This window comes from Notolepis coatsorum (assembly GCF_963971535.1).
Source record: "Notolepis coatsorum genome assembly, chromosome: 1".
NCBI lineage: Eukaryota > Metazoa > Chordata > Actinopteri > Aulopiformes > Paralepididae > Notolepis > Notolepis coatsorum.
The window spans coordinates 230,557,489-230,577,275 of NC_140165.1; the positions used below are offsets into that span (position 1 = coordinate 230,557,489).

At 40.8% G+C, this 19,787-nt stretch overlaps 1 protein-coding gene across 5 annotated transcripts in view; it reads right to left on the reverse strand.

The window, feature by feature from the left end:
* eif4h (eukaryotic translation initiation factor 4h) overlaps positions 1-18,114 on the reverse strand; it is a 31,331-nt gene extending 13,217 nt beyond the window's left edge. The window contains exons 1-5 of one of the 5 annotated variants that reach the window (XM_084327750.1): positions 17,968-18,114; positions 14,384-14,574; positions 9,742-9,806; positions 4,211-4,346; positions 866-937 (exon numbers count right to left, since the gene is read on the reverse strand). In XM_084327750.1, coding sequence (XP_084183876.1) covers positions 866-937; positions 4,211-4,346; positions 9,742-9,806; positions 14,384-14,574; positions 17,968-18,029 — 526 coding nt within the window. In that variant the 5' untranslated portion in view covers positions 18,030-18,114. Of the gene's footprint in view, positions 1-850; positions 938-4,177; positions 4,347-9,741; positions 9,807-14,383; positions 14,575-17,967 lie in introns of all 5 variants that reach the window. The other 4 variants (XM_084327749.1, XM_084327748.1, XM_084327747.1 and 1 more) reach the window with 4 other exon arrangements.
* Between the last annotated feature and the right edge of the window lie 1,673 nt (positions 18,115-19,787).

A 19,787-nucleotide genomic window follows, 5' to 3' on the forward strand; every position in this document is an offset into this window, starting at 1 on the left:
AACACACACAAGACCGCAGACAGACGAGGGAAGATACAGACGAGCAGAGAAGAGACAGGTAGACAGAGACAGAATGACCAATAGATACAGACAAACAGACATGACATACACACACAGAGAAAGAAAGGACAGACACAGGCAATCGGGATAGAGACGGGTAGAGAGAGACAAGAAGAGACCAATAGATGGACAGAGACAGATACACAAGACACACAGGCAAACCGACACACACACACACACACACAGACCAGAAGAGGAGAGGTTAGGAAATGGAGACGAACAGCTCATTAAAGGCCCAGCAGCTGGCGCTCACCTGTAACATGACTAATGAAAATGAGATGAGGATGAGGGGGAAATTATGACAAAATAGATGAATGATGAATCCCGAGTGGGGGGGGGGGGGAGAATACCGTTATGGGGGCAAGTTATTCCCATACATTGCTGCTGCCAAGTGACAACCTCTTAGCCAATTCATGACTCCAACTGGAGGTTTAGACGGTCCTTAAAAAGGATAGTTCCAGTTATTTTCAACCATGACCCTATTTCTCTAACACCTGCAATCAGATCAATTGATTAGACTCAAATCTCGTCACTTGGACCACATTTCAGCTGAGTTCTGTTCCGTTTGCTGCAGCTCAAACAGACAGGTTTCCATGTTGAAAACAACTGGACTTATCCTCACAGGTTGAGCGTGTTTCATAACCCCAGGGCCTGCGGAATCCTTTCAAAACACACTATCGGTTCAGAATGCTGAGAGGTTAGACGCTGGGGATACAAAGTTATCATCACACACCAGCCACACTAAAACTGTTATTTCAGGGGGTTTTCCCCTGTTGGATCACTCTACAACCTGACTCATTCGCACCTCCTCCTGAGGACTCGTAGTCCTCTCTGGAATCCCGACCTCCTCTGGAACCTCCACGCGGGGCTCCGCGCCCTGCATGGGGACAGTGGTCAGTTTATAGAAAAGGTACCGTGTGCTCGTTAGTCGGTCATCACTGCCAAATCAGTGGTGGGGATTCATTCCAGTGCTGGTGAAGGAAACACGGCACCCAGAGGCATGCAAGAGGTTAGTTGCTCTACTGCTGGTGGCAAGGTCGCTGGTGCTAGGGGAGAAATGGAGGTCAAAGGCTTTGCTCGTTCTACCGCTGGGGTTGGGTTATTACTGGGACTTTATGGATTAGTTTGTTTCTCCTCGAGGGCGTAAGTTTGGATTCAACATAAGACACTTTTAGCAGGGAGGTCTGGGGGTTCCTTTTGAGCATCAACTTCCACTTCCTGCATCCTGGTGTACTGTCAACCACCGATTTGCCAGAAGCCACTGACTGAACACAAGTGAGAGGAACGTCTGCAAGGTTGAGACGGTACAGACCTGTAGGGGTGTCTGAAATTGTTGGTTAATATATAGTTACAGGTAAGAAGGATATATAAATGTTATTTATTTATTTTGTACCTATTTTGGGGAGGGGGTTGTCTTTCATATTAGCTATGTTCTTTGAGCTAGCTCACAGTAGTGACGGCCCTCAGCGTGGCCTGCTAGCTCACAGTAGTGACGGCCCTCAGCGTGGTCTGCTAGCTCACAGTAGTGACGGCCCTCAGCGTGGTCTGCTAACTCACAGTAGTGACGGCCCTCAGCGTGGCCTGCTAGCTCACAGTAGTGACGGCCCTCAGCGTGGCCTGCTAGCTCACAGTAGTGACGGCCCTCAGCGTGGCCTGCTAGCTCACAGTAGTGACGGCCCTCAGCGTGGTCTGCTAGCTCACAGTAGTGACGGCCCTCAGCGTGGCCTGCTAGCTCACAGTAGTGACGGCCCTCAGCGTGGTCTGTTGGCTCACAGTAGTGACGGCCCTCAGCGTGGCCTGCTAACTCACAGTAGTGACGGCCCTCAGCGTGGCCTGCTAGCTCACAGCAGTGACGGCCCTCAGCGTGGTCTTCTAGCTCACAGTAGTTCACACTGGATGAACTGGACTGAACTGCACGTCACTGTACTTTCTGCCTGACCTGACCCAGAACCGTTAGGCTCACTCGATGCTACCAGACTGTGCCAAATCAACTCACCACCAACACTGTTGTGTGGCCATAAGCATCTGGTATAATTTTTATGGTAACCAAAAAAGAAAAAAAAAAGCCTTTCAGATTTTCTTTTTGTTTTCCAGAATCTAGTGCAATAGTTTTAGCTTTTTAAATATCGATTCTTCTATTCAGTGATTGAATGTGATATTGGGTCGTGTTTTTGTTGTCGTGGATACAGTGTCACTGGTTTAAGAGGTTCTAGCAGCTCACTCCATGCTCAGGTCGAGACGTTTCAGGTGAGCTTTGGGACCAGCACTGTGTGTGTGTAGCTGTAGTCATAGCCGTCTTGTGTACAGCAAGGAAATCATATGATGAGGAAGCAAGCATGTAGTGAACTGCCAGGACTTGTAAGTCGCTTTGGATAAAGGCGTCAGCTAAATGTAAAATGTAATTCATCAAACCAGTGACATTGCATATCCATGACAACAAAAAAACACAGCAGCTCCCATGAAACTGAATATTAGGCTACATTAAAATAATTGTAGATCATAATACCTTTTACATAATACAAAAACCTTTTTTTGTATCTAATGTGACATGATTATTTGATCACTGGTGTTAACATTCCCCTTTGAACGAGCAACGTGATAACAGAAACATAATCCCACAGATGAAGTACCCCCGTCAATCTGGTAAACGTATCCACTCAAAGCCCAACGTTCTTAGATTTGATATAGAAACGGAAGTGGATTTTGATACCCGACACAGTCTATGGCGACAGACACTGAGGTTATGCTGAAAGGTAGAAACAAGCGGCCTTGGGATAATATGCTGAGGTGGCCGTCGAGGCTGTCAAAGGCTTTTGGCAGTCTGTGCCAAGTTGTACTAACTGGAGAGAGGGAGATAAGTGATTAGGGTGACGATGTGAATGGGATGAGTAATGCAAGGTGTGTTACCAGCAAGTCTGTCGTGAAGTCATGGCGACAAGGCCGTGAGAAATGCCCTCAAACCTATTCAATTTAATAAATTCTCTACATTTCTAGGGAGTGGAATGTATATATTTCATGACTGAATAGTGCTCCCACAATTTGTCATAATTAAATGAGTAAAAAAGAAAAAAAATATCACGACAGACTTGAGTGTAACAGAAAGAGTGTCAAAGAAGAGAAATATGTCAAAGGAATTAGTCCAAAATGCATTATGCAAGATTAAAGACAAAGTTACTTAGTCAATTTATGCAATAAAATATAGTAGAATGTAGGGCTGGGCGATAAAACGATAACGATAACTATCGCGATTAATTATTTCCTCGAAATAAACATGAAACGTGGTCGCAAAGTTTCGATATCGATTTTCCAAGCTTGGATATGAGCACACGCACTAACAACCAATCAGTGAAGGAGATGGCCGAGAGCGAAGGAGACCCGGAAGGAGACCCAGAGGTAGGACTCAACAACAAGGCTTGCTAGGCTAATTAGCTTGCACGGCGCTATTTTATATATTTACGTGCCGAGTGGGTGTGTGGCGTGAATTCTGAGGCCACGTTTATAGTAGTGTGGGGTATACAGTGGACGTCGTTGCAATGTATTGTGGCGGAAGAGAGTATTTTAGTGTCATATTTAGTACAATGTCATGGAATACACCGCTTAGAAACAACAGTCTGGCTAGGATAACTAGCTTGCACGGCGCTATTTTATATATTTACGTGCCGAGTATGTGTGTGGCATGAATTCTGAGGCCACGTTTATAGTAGTGTGGGGTATACAGTAGACGTCGTTTCAATATATTGGGGCGGAAGAGAGTATTTTAGGGTCATATTTAGTAAATTGTCATGAGATACTCCGCTTGTCGGCTAACTGCTAACGTGCGCGGACTGATGACATCAACTCGACTCGAGACATTCGCAGCAGCAAAACAAGTCTATTATATATATTTATGCTATTAATAGCCCGTCCATCGCCGCCGGGCATAAGAAGTTAATTAAACTTGACAGACATTATATCGACGATAATTATCGATATCGAGTTATATGAAAATAATTTTATAATTTTATCGCGATAACGTTTTTGGCCATATCGCCCAGCCCTAGTAGAATGTAGTAGAATAGCACACAATAACACAGTTCAGTAGTATACAGTATTAAAAATAACACGGCAATATCTCCACCATTGTCACGGTCCAAGCCAGTAGATCCGCTACCTCGGTCGTCTTTCCGGAAGCCACCAAAGTCACCACCTCCACCACCACCACCACCACCACCACGTCCTGGTCCTCCCCTCCCCTCTTGTCTCCGGCCCTCAGCGATGTCCACCCTGAGGGACCGGTCTTCAAGGAGCTGGGAGGGACAGAGAAGGGTCAATGTTGTCTCCATGTAGAATGTTGAGTCAATTAAAAAATCTATTCAGAAATGTGGATTTCTTCCAAGATTAAAACAAAGATGATGTTTTGTTAGGACATCATCAAACCTATATAAACACACATTAGGAGAAAACAGAGAATGAATCATTAGCTAAATAACTTGTAGTTGCCCATTACATTTTGGGATTGGATTCTAGATTACAATTTATCAGAAGTAAATAACTCAATAGACAAACACGGGACCAGTGTTGCTCCATATGTGACTTTTCCGAAACCTAACCCAATGTTAGTGAAACAGCACCAGTGTCAACATTTGAACACATTAACACTTTGAATGCCAGCCACGACATAACGTGTTAGCAGCCCGCCCCCTGAATGCCCAGCACGATAATTAGCGTGACATTTTTTTTATTAGCGATCTGAATTCATATTTCATCAACAGAGTCTACCGTTGGGAAACCAGCCCCACCAGGAGCTCAGATGTGAAAAAAGCACCCACTATCGTCTCCCAGATGGTAATGCACCCTTTTGGAATGGACTCAATGAAAATGGATGAGAAAAAAAAATTCCGGAATCCACATTTTACTTCTCACGCATGTAACCGGAGATGATCCCAGTCATTGTGGAGCCTCAGAACAGCGTGTAATATGTGTTTTACAGTATACGCGTTGGATCAATAAAAGGATTGATTTTTGGAATGGCGATCAGGAATTGGAATAATCTTTTTGGATACCATCTGATCTCAGGTAAGGAATCTATTTTACCAGTCTTAGGATAATCAGACCTGTTTTCACGGAGATATACGCTTTTCCCCTATGTGTCATATGGCTGTGCGAGCGATCAGGAAATATATCAGATCAGATATCAGATCGCGGCCCCAGCGTGCATACGTACACATATACTATCGATAATCTAGCGTTTATTTGAAAACGATTCATAAATAGGCAGAGAAATGAGTTTGTGTATTCTAGAATATTCCGTTTATTATGGAATATTTTTATTTTCCTTGAAAACGAGGGCTTTTCAAGATGCTATAAAACGGGAATGAACCGATAAAAAACAATCCACTTCGACAATGTTGACTGGAAAATGAGTCACTGATAAGCGACGGGCAGATTAGACACATAGCCATAATTTAAAACATAGATTAGGCGATATTAACGCCAACATTGAAGTGGATGGTGGGCATTCAAGCACTAAATCGTGCGCCCCCGCTGGGCACTGAAAGTGTTAAGCTAACATTAGCGTAGGTCTGTCGGCGCTACATTGCAACATCGGCATGACGAATCATCCATTTTCAACACGTCGGCACTGCGCCGCTGCTGAATTAGGACCGCCGCTGCTATGAACTAGACCAGGGGTAGGCAACCCTAGGCACGCGTGGGGGGGGGGCAGCAGCAGTATAAAAAAAAAATATATATATATATATATTTTTTTTTTAATATTATAGTTAAATATTTTGCACTGTTGTCGCATTTATCTTGTTGAAATCCTCCCACAGGTTCTTTTTACTACCACATATTTAATTGAGACCCTTTATTTGTTTATTATTTCAATTTAGCTGGAAATACATTGCTACATCATTCAGTAACATTTGCAGAGCCTTATAACAAAAACATTATTACGGTCACCATTGTGACCAGTGGGATTAATCAACAAATTTTATTATTTATTTGTCTATTTCATTGAACATTGCACATGTTAAAAGCCTTTTTTTTAACTCAAAATGTGAGTATTACCAAGTCAACTTGTGTTCTTAAAACAATGATAATAAACATAGTTTTATTAGGTTGAAATAATGTGGTTGTGTACTTATTTTTCTGTTAACTTATTATGGATTGAAAACTGAAAACCTTAATGCGCAGTAACTGAACTCAATATTTTTAAGTTCTGGTAACTTTTTTTTTTTTTTTTTACAGTGTAGTCTTGCGATCAATCAAAACTTATTTACATGATATACCTCACATTCACCCTCCATTCACATCCTGGTGTTCTCCATTAGGCCTGTAGGTGGAGCTATGACAGCACACGTACAGTACACAAACCGATGGTGTGTGATGTGTCCAAAAATGAATGGGCAAATGTGAGTGAAATGGTCGCACTGTATGCAGCTGTTTGTCTGCATTGCACCCCCCCCCCCCCCCCAACTCAGATTTAGGGTTGATACAACCATCATAATAATAGTTAATAATAACAATAACAATAATGATGTAATAATGTAAAAATTATCATTAAAAATACCTGATTATGAGAAAAAAAAATTACGATGCATGGAATATTGTTGAGGCACACTAGTTACAACTTACAACTATATTTCAAACAGGCACTCCATGTCAAAAAGGTTGCTGACCCCTGAACTAGACTATTAGATTTTTTTTTAAATAATATATATAAAAAAAAAAGTGCAAGATTTATCGTTGGATGCCACCCACTTCACTTCAATGATAGCGCTCTAAACGCAGTCTTAAATTATGGCTATGTGTCTAATCTGCCCGTCGTTTATCAATGACTTGTTTGCAGGCAACATTGTCGAGACGGATTTTCTTTATTAATTTTTTTTTTATTTCCGTTTTATAGCATTTTGAAAAGCCCTCGTTTTCCTGGAAAATATATAGATTCCGTGATAACTGGAATATTCTGGCATACACAAAAAACTGTCATTTTTCGGCCTATTTATGAATCGTTTTCAAATAAACGCTAGATTATCGATAGTATGTGTACTTATGCATGCTAGAGAAGCGATCTGAAAAATATATTCTCTTATGTCCTGATCAGCGCGCACACACAGACACACATATAGGGCACACGTTGATATATAGGTCAAAATAGATCCGATTACCCCAAGACTGGTAAAATAAATTGCTTACCTCATATCAGATGTTCTCCAAAAAGATTATTCCAATTCCTGATCGCCATTCCAAATATCGATCGTGTTTATTGATTCAGCGTTGGGTACTGGAAATACATAATCCACGCTGTTCTGAGGGTCGGCGATCAACTTGGATCTCTTCAGATGCCTCGCCCGGAGAGTAACATGAGGAGGCTTTTAATTTACCTACCTCAGTCATAAAAATAAAAAATCCAAACTTCAAATAACTACAATTTCGACAGATTTCGGCTTGTCATTGCTCCGACTGCTTTGTTGTTGAATCAAGTCAAATCCTAGGTAAGCATATATTGTGCGTGTGAACGTTGACATGAAAAGAAAAAAGTTTAAAAAAAAAAGTAAAAAAGAAATTTAATACATTTTTTTTTTTAATTTTTGTTTTGGTTTCTCACTTGATTCGATACTCGGTAGTACCGACGTGTTTCGGTTCGGTACCTCAAAAGTACCGAATTCGGTACCCATCCCTAGCAGTTACACAGGGAGAGACGATAGGGGGCGCTATTTTCCCAATTGAGCTCAGAGAGAGTCTGCAACACTAGCATGAGGCTCGATTGATGCCCACCGGACCCCCCTAGAGGCACAGCACCGCTGCTGAATTTTTTTTCCAGGGGAAACACTGAACACGTTCAAATAAATTAAAGTACTTGCTTGTGTGAACAAGAGAAACTGCTAATTTAATCCGGCAATTATATGGGTTCTGTGTATCGGGAATCGCCAGAGACCTCACGTTACGATACTATCGCGATACTTGCATCACGATACTAAAAATATCAGGATACGCTGAAAATATTGCGATGTTTTTAATTTTTTTTGCTTACATTTTATTTATTACCTTTTTTCAACTGCAAAGAAAAACTTTGTCAACATGTTTTATCTAATAAAATAAAGTTCAGTCTGTTCATCTCACTTCAATAATTTTTATTGCAGATCATGGTATTTTCTCAAGCAGACAGATGTAAACACTGTAATCTGTGTTGCATGTACCTGACAAACTGAACTGTTTGTATTACAGTCATATTCCATGTGTGTGTGTGGACTACTGTACTATTATACTATTATGGCGCTTTTCCACTGCATAGTACCTACTCGACTCTACTCGCTTTAGGTACCTGGTACCTGGTTCGTTTTCCACTGCAGGTAGTACTTCGTTTGTCTCCATGTGGGGAGGCGGGGCCGCTGACGTACAGCATGAGAGCTCCGTGAGCATAGCTATGTCCTTGAGGGCTTGGAGCAAGCCAGAGTTTAACACAGTTTCAATCAATCAATAACAACATTAACCAGACTCTCGTTGTGTCTATTTTGCTAACGCTAACGTTACCTCTCATTGTGTCTATTCTACAAGCTTTAACGCTACCTCTCGTGTCTATCTGCTGACGTTAACGTTAGCATTAGGCTAACAACAAGCTTTAACGTTACCTCTCGTGTCTATCTGCTAACGTTAACGTTAGCATTAGGTAATAACCGGTTTAAAATGGATGGTGATTACCTCACGTTGTGTCTATTCCACTAGCATTAACGTTATTAGTACAAACAACCAATAGCGAGTTATATTGATCACGCTATGTTCGCTAGCCATGCTAGAACTCAAGCACATAATAGCACCTAAGCTAACAACAAGCTTAACAAATCAGCTATCTTTTTGTGAGAGTAAACTCTCCGCTCGTGGTAAATTGGGTTGATGTCGGTTTTGTTTCATCAATAAATGAGGCAGAATACACAGTGAATCCATCCTTTTTTTGTTTATTGCACTTGTTCCTGCTGCAAACAAATAATGAATGAAATTAATCCTAAGCGAGACATTAAAGATGGGGCTTTCTGCTTTTGTGCAGATGCTCCAACGTGTGACGCATCTCTCTTCTGACCAATCAGTGTTTCACGTGACTTTTCTGGTACCACTTCTACTCGCTTGGAACCTCGACAGAGCAGGGACTAAAAAAGTACCCAAAAAGTACCTGGTACCAGGTACTTTGGTAATGGAAAACCGAAAATTCAGAGTAGAGTCGAGTAGAGTTGAGTAGGTACCATGCAGTGGAAAAGCGGCTATTACAGGTATTGAAACTTCCGTATACAAAAAAAATATTAATTTATTTAATTTTTTTATGAATAATTAAATATCGATACTTGCCGTCCCTGTATCGATACAGTATCGCCACGCAAAGTATCGCGATACTACTACGTATCGATTTTTTCCCACACCCCTAGTTTTGTGTGTGAAAGGGATTTCCATTTAGTTTCTTAATGTTTGATTAACAACAGTTTTTAAATTAAGAATTCTGGTTCCATCCCATGAAATGATGAATCGGTCATCTTCTGACAGAATTATCTTATTGGTTGTAGCTTGGTTTCAGGACAGCTCACGACTACATGTAGCCAGGGCCTGGTGTATTCACAGTATTCCATTCAAAGACATCTTGGTTGCAAGCAACAGGTGTAATGAAATAACAGGTGATTCGTCATTAAATAGATATGTAGTGTTTTTACTTACGGCACCATCATATGTCAAAGCTTCTTTTAGGGATTCCAACTCGTCAAACTCTACATAACAAAAACCTGAAAAATATAACAAATGCATGAATAAAAACAGGAGCCAACCAAAAGAAAAAGATCAATCCTTCTGATGTCATGCCTTGCATTTGTTCTTTAAAAAGGGCTACTTATAAAACAGGGTTCCCACACTTGTTTTCCCATTAAATTAAAAAACCTTTCCATAACTTCATACCCAATATCCATAACTGTATTTCTGTGGTGAAATTAATGAACAACCTTTTTCTTTAACTGCTATGACACTGTAAATGTGACTGAAGTCGACTGTAGCTGGAGGTTGGAATGGAGCACAACAATAATTTTCTCCTCGCAGCTACTTCATTTCATATGTATATTATTCATATTTACATAAATGCTAAATCTATGACCATGATCGTAAATTTCCATGACTTTTCAAAACGTCTCATGACCGTGGGAACCCTGTTATAATTATCCGATTCTCATATGAACTTACTCATTCTGCCCAGCAGAAGCTAACCGCAGTAACTACATTATTTTCTTCAAAATTTAGTTAAGTGAAATTGAACTTAAAAATATCTTGATATCTATTATCTTGTGACAAAGTTTCAGAGTTCAATCTTACTCTGTTTTAGAGAAAAGGGGAATCACTGGATAGTCAAAGAATTTTAAAGAAATGTTTCAGTTACTATGGTTAGCTTCTGCAGGGCAGTATTGTAGGACCATATATATATATATATATATAACTTTCCGTTTTACGCAAATCAGACGGAATTACGGTACCTGGGTTTAAAAACAGAATTCAGACATAGATGCGGAAAGCCGCAGAATGTTGAGATTTGGGGGGAAATTTGCAGAAATATGACATTTCTCTTTGCGAGTAATTAATACCATGATAAGATACGAGAGACAGAATTCCTGCTACACCAAAGGCAATAGAAATCAGGGCCAGAGCTGTGTTAGTGACATGGTGTGTGTGTCTCTGTCAAGGTTTGTTTTCGCCTTAAATTAATCTATCAGTAACTTATGAGACAATGAAGCAAAGATATTAAACGATCGATGATCAACAGGGGAGAAAAACGAATATCTAAGAGCTCAAAAAGTTAAAACCAAGTAGGTTATCTGAAAGCAGAGTAGTCTCAGTTTGACTAACTAGGTTATGTCAAAGCAGAGGCATCTCAGTTTGACTAACTAGGTTATCTCAAAGCAGAGGTGTCTCAGTTTGATCTTAATGTGGTTGTTTTGGAGTTCAGAAAAAAACACGAAGAGAAATCTAGAGGCGGTAGGAATGCATCAAGTCAATAGGAGGAGGCGAACAGAGCGGTTTTTACAAGGCCCTTATTATTGTATGTGGTTCTGGACATGGGAATTGGCTAAATGCCTACATTTAATTCATCAAGGGTGTTGGCTAAATGCCTAGTAAATGTTTTATTAATCCATTCATTCAAAAAGTTTTTCTCACAGAAGCCATTGTTCACCTTTTCCCCAGTAAAAATAGTGCAATAATACAAATATCGGGGTAGGTGTGTGTTTGTTTGCCTGTGTTAGGGCGGTCTCTTTAAACTGACTTCAAACTAAAAGGTGAAATGTTTTTTTTTTTTTTGTCAAGCAATTACAAGGTAATGAATTAGAGCTAGTGTCACTCAATATGATTGAACAGACTCTGGGAGGCTGTGTCAAAGTCACGGTCGGTTACCATATCAAAGCTTATTTTGCGTCATCCAACTTCTGTTCCGTCAAGAGATTTGAAGAGACAGCTTCAAACATCAGAGGAAAAGCAACGCCTTGTGTGTGTGTGTGTGTGTGTGTGTGTGTGTGTCTGCATGTCTCCTCAAGACAGTGTGGATACAGTGCCTTTGGAAAGTCTTCATCCCTTTCACTTTCCACATTTTGTGTCGTTATTCATTTAAAAACCTTTTTTTGCCATCAAATCTACTCTACACAATATCCCATAATGACAAAGTGAAAAAAAGTTTTGAAAACAAAATAGATACTTGAAAACGAAGCCGGTTCTTCCACGGTTCCAAAATTGATATTTATATTAATAATTACTATTACAGTCTTTCTGTTTCATCTGCTTGTGGTACTGGTTGATTTGCTGAACTGTACAGGGGGGGGGGGGGGGGGGGGTAGAGGGCGAGGCATATCTTTCTTGAAATACGACACAGAGCACTTCCAGAGTCAAGTCTGTTCATTTTCAAATAATTATGCCCTGATGCCTCTAGCTCATGGAATGAACTCCGACAGTCGTTAAAGCTTGAGATTATCCCCTCTGTTGCAGAGTTTAAAACCTCGATCTCCAACCTTTGTCAATAAAGTTGTATGTTTTAATTGATTAGTTATCCTTGCTTCTTGCCTCATCTCGTTGTCTTATTGTTGTGAATTTATATACTGTGTGAATTCATGCTTTTTTTGCTCATTTCTGTAAATACACTCGACGTGACTGTAAATGAGGGAAACCTCAGTTGCCTTTAGAGTTTAAATAAAGGTTTGAGATTAAATTAAACTGTGTGCGCAGTGAGACAGAGGGGTGGAGACTGGAGAGACACTTGCGCTTGATCAAACACAGGCACAGCTCAGCTTGTGCAGCAGATTCAATTAAGAGACGTCCTAAGTGTATAAGTCCTTTGTATGTTTTGTATGTCTATAAGAAAAAGAAAAAGACAAATCTTTGACTTTGTATGTTATGCTGTTGAAAGTTTTCCCCTGAACTCGAAGATTTGTGCAAATATATTAATAAAAAATAAAAATAAAAATAAAAGACTTTCTAAGTAAAAAGGTGCAAAATGCAACCAATCTTCTGCTGCCATCAGTGAAGTTAAGCCACACTTGAGCGTTTTGCTTTTGACACGATGCTGTTCTGCTTATTGACGGTCACTTTTCAAGTGCATGTGAGACTGCTGACTGGGCAGTAGACGAGAGAAACACGTTCTGCAACTTTCCCGACCACAAAAGGGCAATTGATGGTCGTTATGCATATGCATAAGGTGCTTGCCAGTCAAAACAGTCAGTTACCATTTGTAATAAATACATTACCTGCACTCTGTCTGCAACAGCTCTCTCCGCTCATGGAACGGCATGTCCGTATCAATACTAGTCTATGAAGGCTACGCAAAGTGGGCGACATGTTGTTGGCACAATTTGGATATGCAAACACAAACCGCTGTTATTATCTTTTAATTAATGCTAAGCTAACTGTTTTTCTTTTAGATAATGCTAAGCTAACAGTTTTTATCTTTCAGATAACACTAAGCTAACCGTTATCTTTCAAATAATGCTACGCTAACTGTTTTTTTTTTTATCTTTCAGATAACGCTAAGCTAACTGTTTTTTTGTATCTTTCAGATAACGCTAAGCTAACTGTTATCGTTCAAATAATGCTACGCTAACTGTTTTTATCTTTCAGATAACGCTAAGCTAACTGTTTTTTATCTTTCAGATAACACTAAGCCAACTGTTTTTATCTTTCAGATAACACTAAGATAACTGTTTTTTATCTTTCAGATAACGCTATGCTAGCTTTGAACACAAGGTTTTCGCGATTACGCTCTCATGCTCCACAGCTAACCAGTGTTGTTTTTAGTGTTGGATTTCAGAGTGTGATTTCTGTTTCAGTGGCACAAACTAGCACTTTGTGATAAAAGAAACATTTTGCAGCCTCAAAAACCACTCAAGTTCAGTTGAAACGGCGAGTACTAGCGTAATGGATTACTCACAGCCATCCCTAGGCTAACCCTAGTAGTACCGTTTGCAAAAAAGAAACTGCATGGTTTTGCCCCAAAGCCACAGGGGACTAGCATGCATTGGGTGTAACGAGGACACTCCAATGGTTCCACTGAACCCCTTTTCATTCCAATAGACATGAGGTCAGGTCTTTTTGAAGATGCCCACAACCATTCCTCACCAGAGATCTCGAGTTTCATCATACCACTATGTTCTATTTAAACAACAAAATGTGGAAAAAGGTGATGGGGGCTGAATCATTTCCAAAGGTTTTGTAAACAGTGTGACACTGCACAATAAAGTATGTGTAAGTATGTGTGTGTGTGTTATTGGTGTGAGGTCTCGACAGTGTGAATAGATAGTTGGTATACAACGACAACCACAGGTTGTCTGTATGCGTACACACATACATGTGCATTCCCAAGTCAACGCAAAAGCTGTACTTAGAATGTAAAAAGGTGTACGTAAATATATTAAAGTTGTACTTTTAATGTATTTATGATTAACCTTTAATACGTTTACTAAAGTACAACTTAAGTTAGGCAAACTTTTTATTAAGTTTACTCAGATTAACGACTATCATACTAAACATTTGCTTTGAATTTCTTTGAATCTCAGAAAAGTGCATACGAGTAGAAATACACTTGATTATACACACTTACTTGATATATACTAAAACTTACTTAAGGTCTTCTACTATCATGCACTCTTCCCAATATACTATGTCTCTACTACTATGCACTCAACACTGCAGCACTCTAGTTTCAACACTTTGATGAACATCGTTACTCAGCTGAAAGTTGTACTCTTCCTGCCGACTAGTGGCTTTGGATAAAAGAGTCAGCTAAATTACTAAAACGTACTTTCAGCACCCCCCCCCCCAGCCGGCGGTGCTTTCTCACCTTTAAACTTGTCTGTTTCTTTGTCTCTGACTAGCCGGACGCTCCTGACGTTCAGGTCTTTGAAGATGTTGTCTATGTCTCCCTGGACTGTGTTGAAGGGCAGGTTGCCCACGTAGGCTGTGTAGGGTGGCTCCGTCGGCAGGTCCTTCTGCTTGCGTGATCCACCGGACCCTCCACCGCCACCCCGGGGTCTGCGGCCCAGAGAGAGCAGTGGACGACAGGGTCAGAAGGTGCTTTGCATTCAGTCAAAGACAACAACGCAAATCTTGAAAGATGAGAACATCCACATGCACACACTAACTTTAAAACTTTTTTTTTAACACCACACCATATTCAATCTATTTATTACTAAAGGATTTGCACTACATCTCTACCTCATTTTTGCATTTTGTACTTTCGTTTTGTATATTTTGTAGTGTTTGGTCTTTATTCTTTTTACTGTATCAAGCACAATCTCAGGGAGCTCATACAGAACAAAGCATTTCACTGTAATGAACATGTACCTTTATATGTGACAAATAAAACTTGAAATTTGATGACGAGTAGATTACTAAAATGAGAAAGTAAACTTGTTTTGACTGTATATTATCTATCCACATCCATCTGTACATACCTGCATAATCCTTTTACATATCTGTAGATACTAGATACTACATCTATATCTGTACGTGTATGTCATATCCCTTACGATTCTTACTCTTACTAGTTACACTGCTGGCCAGTATGACTTATTAGTCTTTATACCTGTATCACTGTACATACTACTACAACTCTGTACGTACATCCGATAACTATTACTTAGTACTAATTCATGTACTTTAGTTTATACCCAGCTTCATCACCTGTACATTGTATATTACTATTGCACTTTACTGTTACAGTTGCTTTGCCTACTATTACACTTTACTGTTGGATGCCAAACTTCTTTTTGTTGTGCTGTATAATGATGATAATACATTTTGAATCATTCTAAATCTAATGATGCCTATTGGTGGATTTAAGTTTAAGGGAGAATGAAGGGGAAAAGCATAATCTCCTTTGTTAATGCAAGTTATTATTTGCAACCCCCATTAAGTTTAGATTTCAGAGTAAAAGTGCAGGAAATTAACTGCCCCCCTTGTTGACCTTGAGCAAATTGAGCCCTGAATAATAACCCCTCAACTGCTACAATGCAGTGATGCACGTTTTGAAACATTTTCTGAATAGATCTGCACTGCCTAATGACCCAAGAGTGTCTACTAAGAAGTCAACGTGAACATGTCATGTACATCGTAGAACTCAAAGAATACTAGTTTCTAATAGAATTGTAAAATGCAGCGCTGTTCTATCTGTATACCGCTACTGCATCGTATTTACAACATGCCTAATCTCTTAGTGAACAGACACAGAGGACCATGCTACCCTACTTGTATCGCTCATCCTGGTTTCAAAGTTCAGACAGCAGGTGCCATTGCTTGGATATGAATTCCTCTTGTGCGCAAATTCTTAGTGGACTAATCAATTAGTTGATTACATCAACAAATCTGTTTTAGTTTCCCACATGCAAAAATGCAAAAGGACCTCTATAAATCTTGTGCTTACCAGAGATGTGTGAAAAACTCATTCAACATAATAATTTACTAATTGACTAACAAAGTCTGGGTCGACTAAGACCAAACCAATCGATGAGAGGGCAGACTTACAAATTACCGGTAGGCTAAATGTTAACACATTTAATATTGGGGATATTTTCCAGAGACTGACGACTCTTTTAGACTGTTGTTGTTGTGGGCCCAAACAGCCCAATATCTGGTACCCCGGGGTGCCGCCCTCCCACCACCCATCTATGGTGCAAAGCAGACAGTGACACACTATCTGATGAAGCAGAGAGGCAGATGGGACCAACGTGCCTCCAGCATTCCACTGGTGTCAGTGAATTGCAAACTAGACGACTGAAGCAGACGCAGAGCTCACAGATTTCCATGACTGGACAAGTCAGTCGGACAGAGATATTTGACCAAACTAGTAGCCAACAATGAGCACAGGAAGCCCCCCTGAACCGTTTTTTCTTGTGTTTTTGTGTGCAGTGTTATTTTTCTTCATACCACCTGAATGACTGTGAAATGCACTATATATATATATATACCCCATACAGCCTTTGAATGAGTTCCAAGCCAGAGCAGCATATTACAATGGCCTCATATGTGCTCCTAAAATGCATTTTCTGACCTTCAACACCTTTACCCCTGTACGAAACTCACCACACCCGCAACATTGACGGCGTGTCACTCTGAAAGCAAGAGACGACTCTAAAACAGGTGTTTCCAGCTCATACATGCCGATATCCCAGCCAAAGGCGTGTTCCTTCTGTACCCTGAGGTGCAGGTGAGCACTGCTCTTACTTGGTGGTGCTAACATTCTAAACAGAGGGGATCAGAAGTTGAAAAGAAACAAACACCCGCCTGCTTTCAACACCGACATGTTCCAGGTGTCAGTAGGTTTGTGTTGCGTTTGCCGATTAGGTTCATAACACCAGTTGGCATCAAATCTGAATGCTTTTTTCCCTCACCCAATAGAGCAGAGCACACTGTTGAAGAATAGCTCGTTCATTAATAAACCTGCATTATTACACACGCCACAATTGTTCTGTGGCTACACACCCCCGTCGCCCCTGGCTCGTCCACATGCAACAAGAAGAAACAAGGTGCCGCCAGTGACTGTGGGCCAAATCGCAATCTGCTATCTATCTATTGACATTGGATAGAGTAGTCTGAGAATGTTGCTCGTTTTCTACTATGCAGCATGGCGCATCAATTCGTTCCAATTCACAACAGCCAACAACAAGCGGCTTGTTTTTAAATCGCCAGCCGCACCGCTCGGCTCCAAATCGAGGAGGGATAGCAGCTACGTAGCCACTCGCTAATGGAGGCGAAGCAGGGCCCCCACACATACAGAGACAACAGTTGCCATCCAGCAGCAGGATAATAATTACAGTACTCACTTTGAGAATAGCTCGGCATATATACATAGTGAAAATGTTCCAAATGAAAGAAGTGCACCAAGATCGCCCATTCGACGTGTGAATAACAGCGAGCTGTAGCATCATGCAGCAGCCCCATGTGTATCGCGGCTAACACCCGAGGAAACGCAGCTAACGACCCGCTGCCCTGTTGTTGGCAATGGCAACGCCACACAAAGCAGATAAAGTCAAGTAAACCCGGACTGCGGCATCTATGCGGCATCTATACGGTCTGAACAGTTTATAACCACGCGTTTTTATAAAAAACAAGCTAGCTAAAACCTCATGGGCACATCTGTGTGATGAACGGTAGCAGCGTCGTGTTGCTAACCCAACTAGCTATAGCCCCGCTGTCCCAACAACAAGCCGCGGCGTTTCCCAGGTCCCCGCCGCCGGCTTCCCATTCATCTGGGCGGCCGCCGCGAGAGCAGGCGCCCGTCGGGTGGCGCGGCCGGGCCTATCTCTCCTCGAGTAAAGCTTTACATGTTGCTGCGTGGACGAGGCGCAGAGCGTTGTTATTTTTTCTCTCGGTCCGACACTATGGCAATGATTTCCCCGCAAGCAGAGCGGTTATTATTTTTCTCACCCTCTTCCACCGAAGCTACCGTAAGCCCGGTCTCGGTCATCGTAGTTGTCGTAATCCGCCATTACCGCCGAGATTGCTGTCCAGGAGAAAGCGGCAGAGCGTGGAAGGACCTTCGATTCATACAGTGGCTCGTTTTTTTTAGTTGTCCTCGCGTTGCCTGCTGTGAGCGCCGCGTCTCGGGTCGCAGAGCGATAAGGTTCCAAAGAAGAGTTCTTCTAGGCTAAACGTTTTAAAGGTGTACCGTTATTTGACCGTACTTTGAATTATACTACGAGAGCTCTAGAAAGTTAATTTTGAGTGAAAAACAAATGGATGCAACCGGTGGATTTATGGACATAGGCGTTGGGATGCTGCACACACATACGCATCCTGATGCAGTTCGTTTTTGCTATTTGATAAACACAAATGTTTCACTGTGCATGGTTGTATAGTTGTTCTCCCAGTTACCAAATGCTGTCCCTCTTTCCAGTAGTGTTTCTCACTACTTGGCCTTTACACATTGTAATAATAATAATAATAATAATAATAATAATAATAATAATAATAATAATAATAATAATAATAATAATAATATGATTCACATATTAAAGCAAAATTACAAACATCACAAAACAAACTGGTCAGACTACTGCTTGACCTTACTCCTAGAACCCACCTCACCCCTGCCCACTTTGACAACCTAGGATGGCTTAAAGTAGACGACAGAGTACAGCAACTTGCAATGGGCCTGGTCTACAAAATACACTACACTACACCACTAAGGTACCCATGTAGGCTACATGTCAAAATAATTCCCAAAGGTCAGTGAATACCATGACCACAACACAAGAGGGAGCTCCACAAATTATAACCCTTATGTGGTGTTAGGGTCTCCAGCGACCCGTTTCAAGGTTATAATATGTAATAACTACCATGTAGTTGATTTTATTAGAACAAGGCTTTATGATATATCCTCCTCATTCATTCATTCATTCATTCTTTCCACAACACAAAATATATAAGCACAGCAAAACTATGTTTCACCATTTTGAAAATTCTGAAGGTATCTGCAGAAAAAAAGGTACGACTGTGGTGTTAGGGTCATTCTTGACCCGGCAAGGTAAAACTATACTATAAAAATACTAAATATAAATAAATAAAATAATAATAAATATACTAAACTTTTTTTCAGAAGTTATATTCTAATATTGTTCTATTATAGTCAGAAAACATTATTATCTATGGGTTTCACATTTAGTATATTATGATTGAACAACCTCATTTTCATCTTAAAAATAAGGGACATGATGTGTCTCGGGGGCCATAAAATCTAATTACAATGGGATTATATGGTTATGAATGCATATAATGTTAGTTAGGATGTAGTCTTAACTATATTGAGTGATACTCCTTTCTTTTTAGTGGTCAGGACTGAGTTAGACCCCGGGTCAACATTGACCCGCTAACAACGGTCAGTGGTGCCAATTCCTAACACAACATGAGGGGTAAACCCAGATTCGGCTCAAACAAGGGACTAAACACGTTTAGCAATTATGCCACATCAATGTGGAACGCCCTACCTACAGCTGTAAAGGAATGTAAATCACTACCCACTTTCAAAACCACTCTCAAAGAGCACCTACGGGAGACTGCAATTCGAAACTGGCCCCTGTAAATGTCCTAACCCAACCCCCTCCAATGTACAGTAAATGTCCTAACCCAATAATACACGAGACCCTCTTCTTGGGACCAAGTAAGGTTTAGTCGATAATCCAATGTACAGTTACCCCACCCCGCCTACCCAACCCCCACCCAACCTCCAATGTACAGTTTCCCACCCC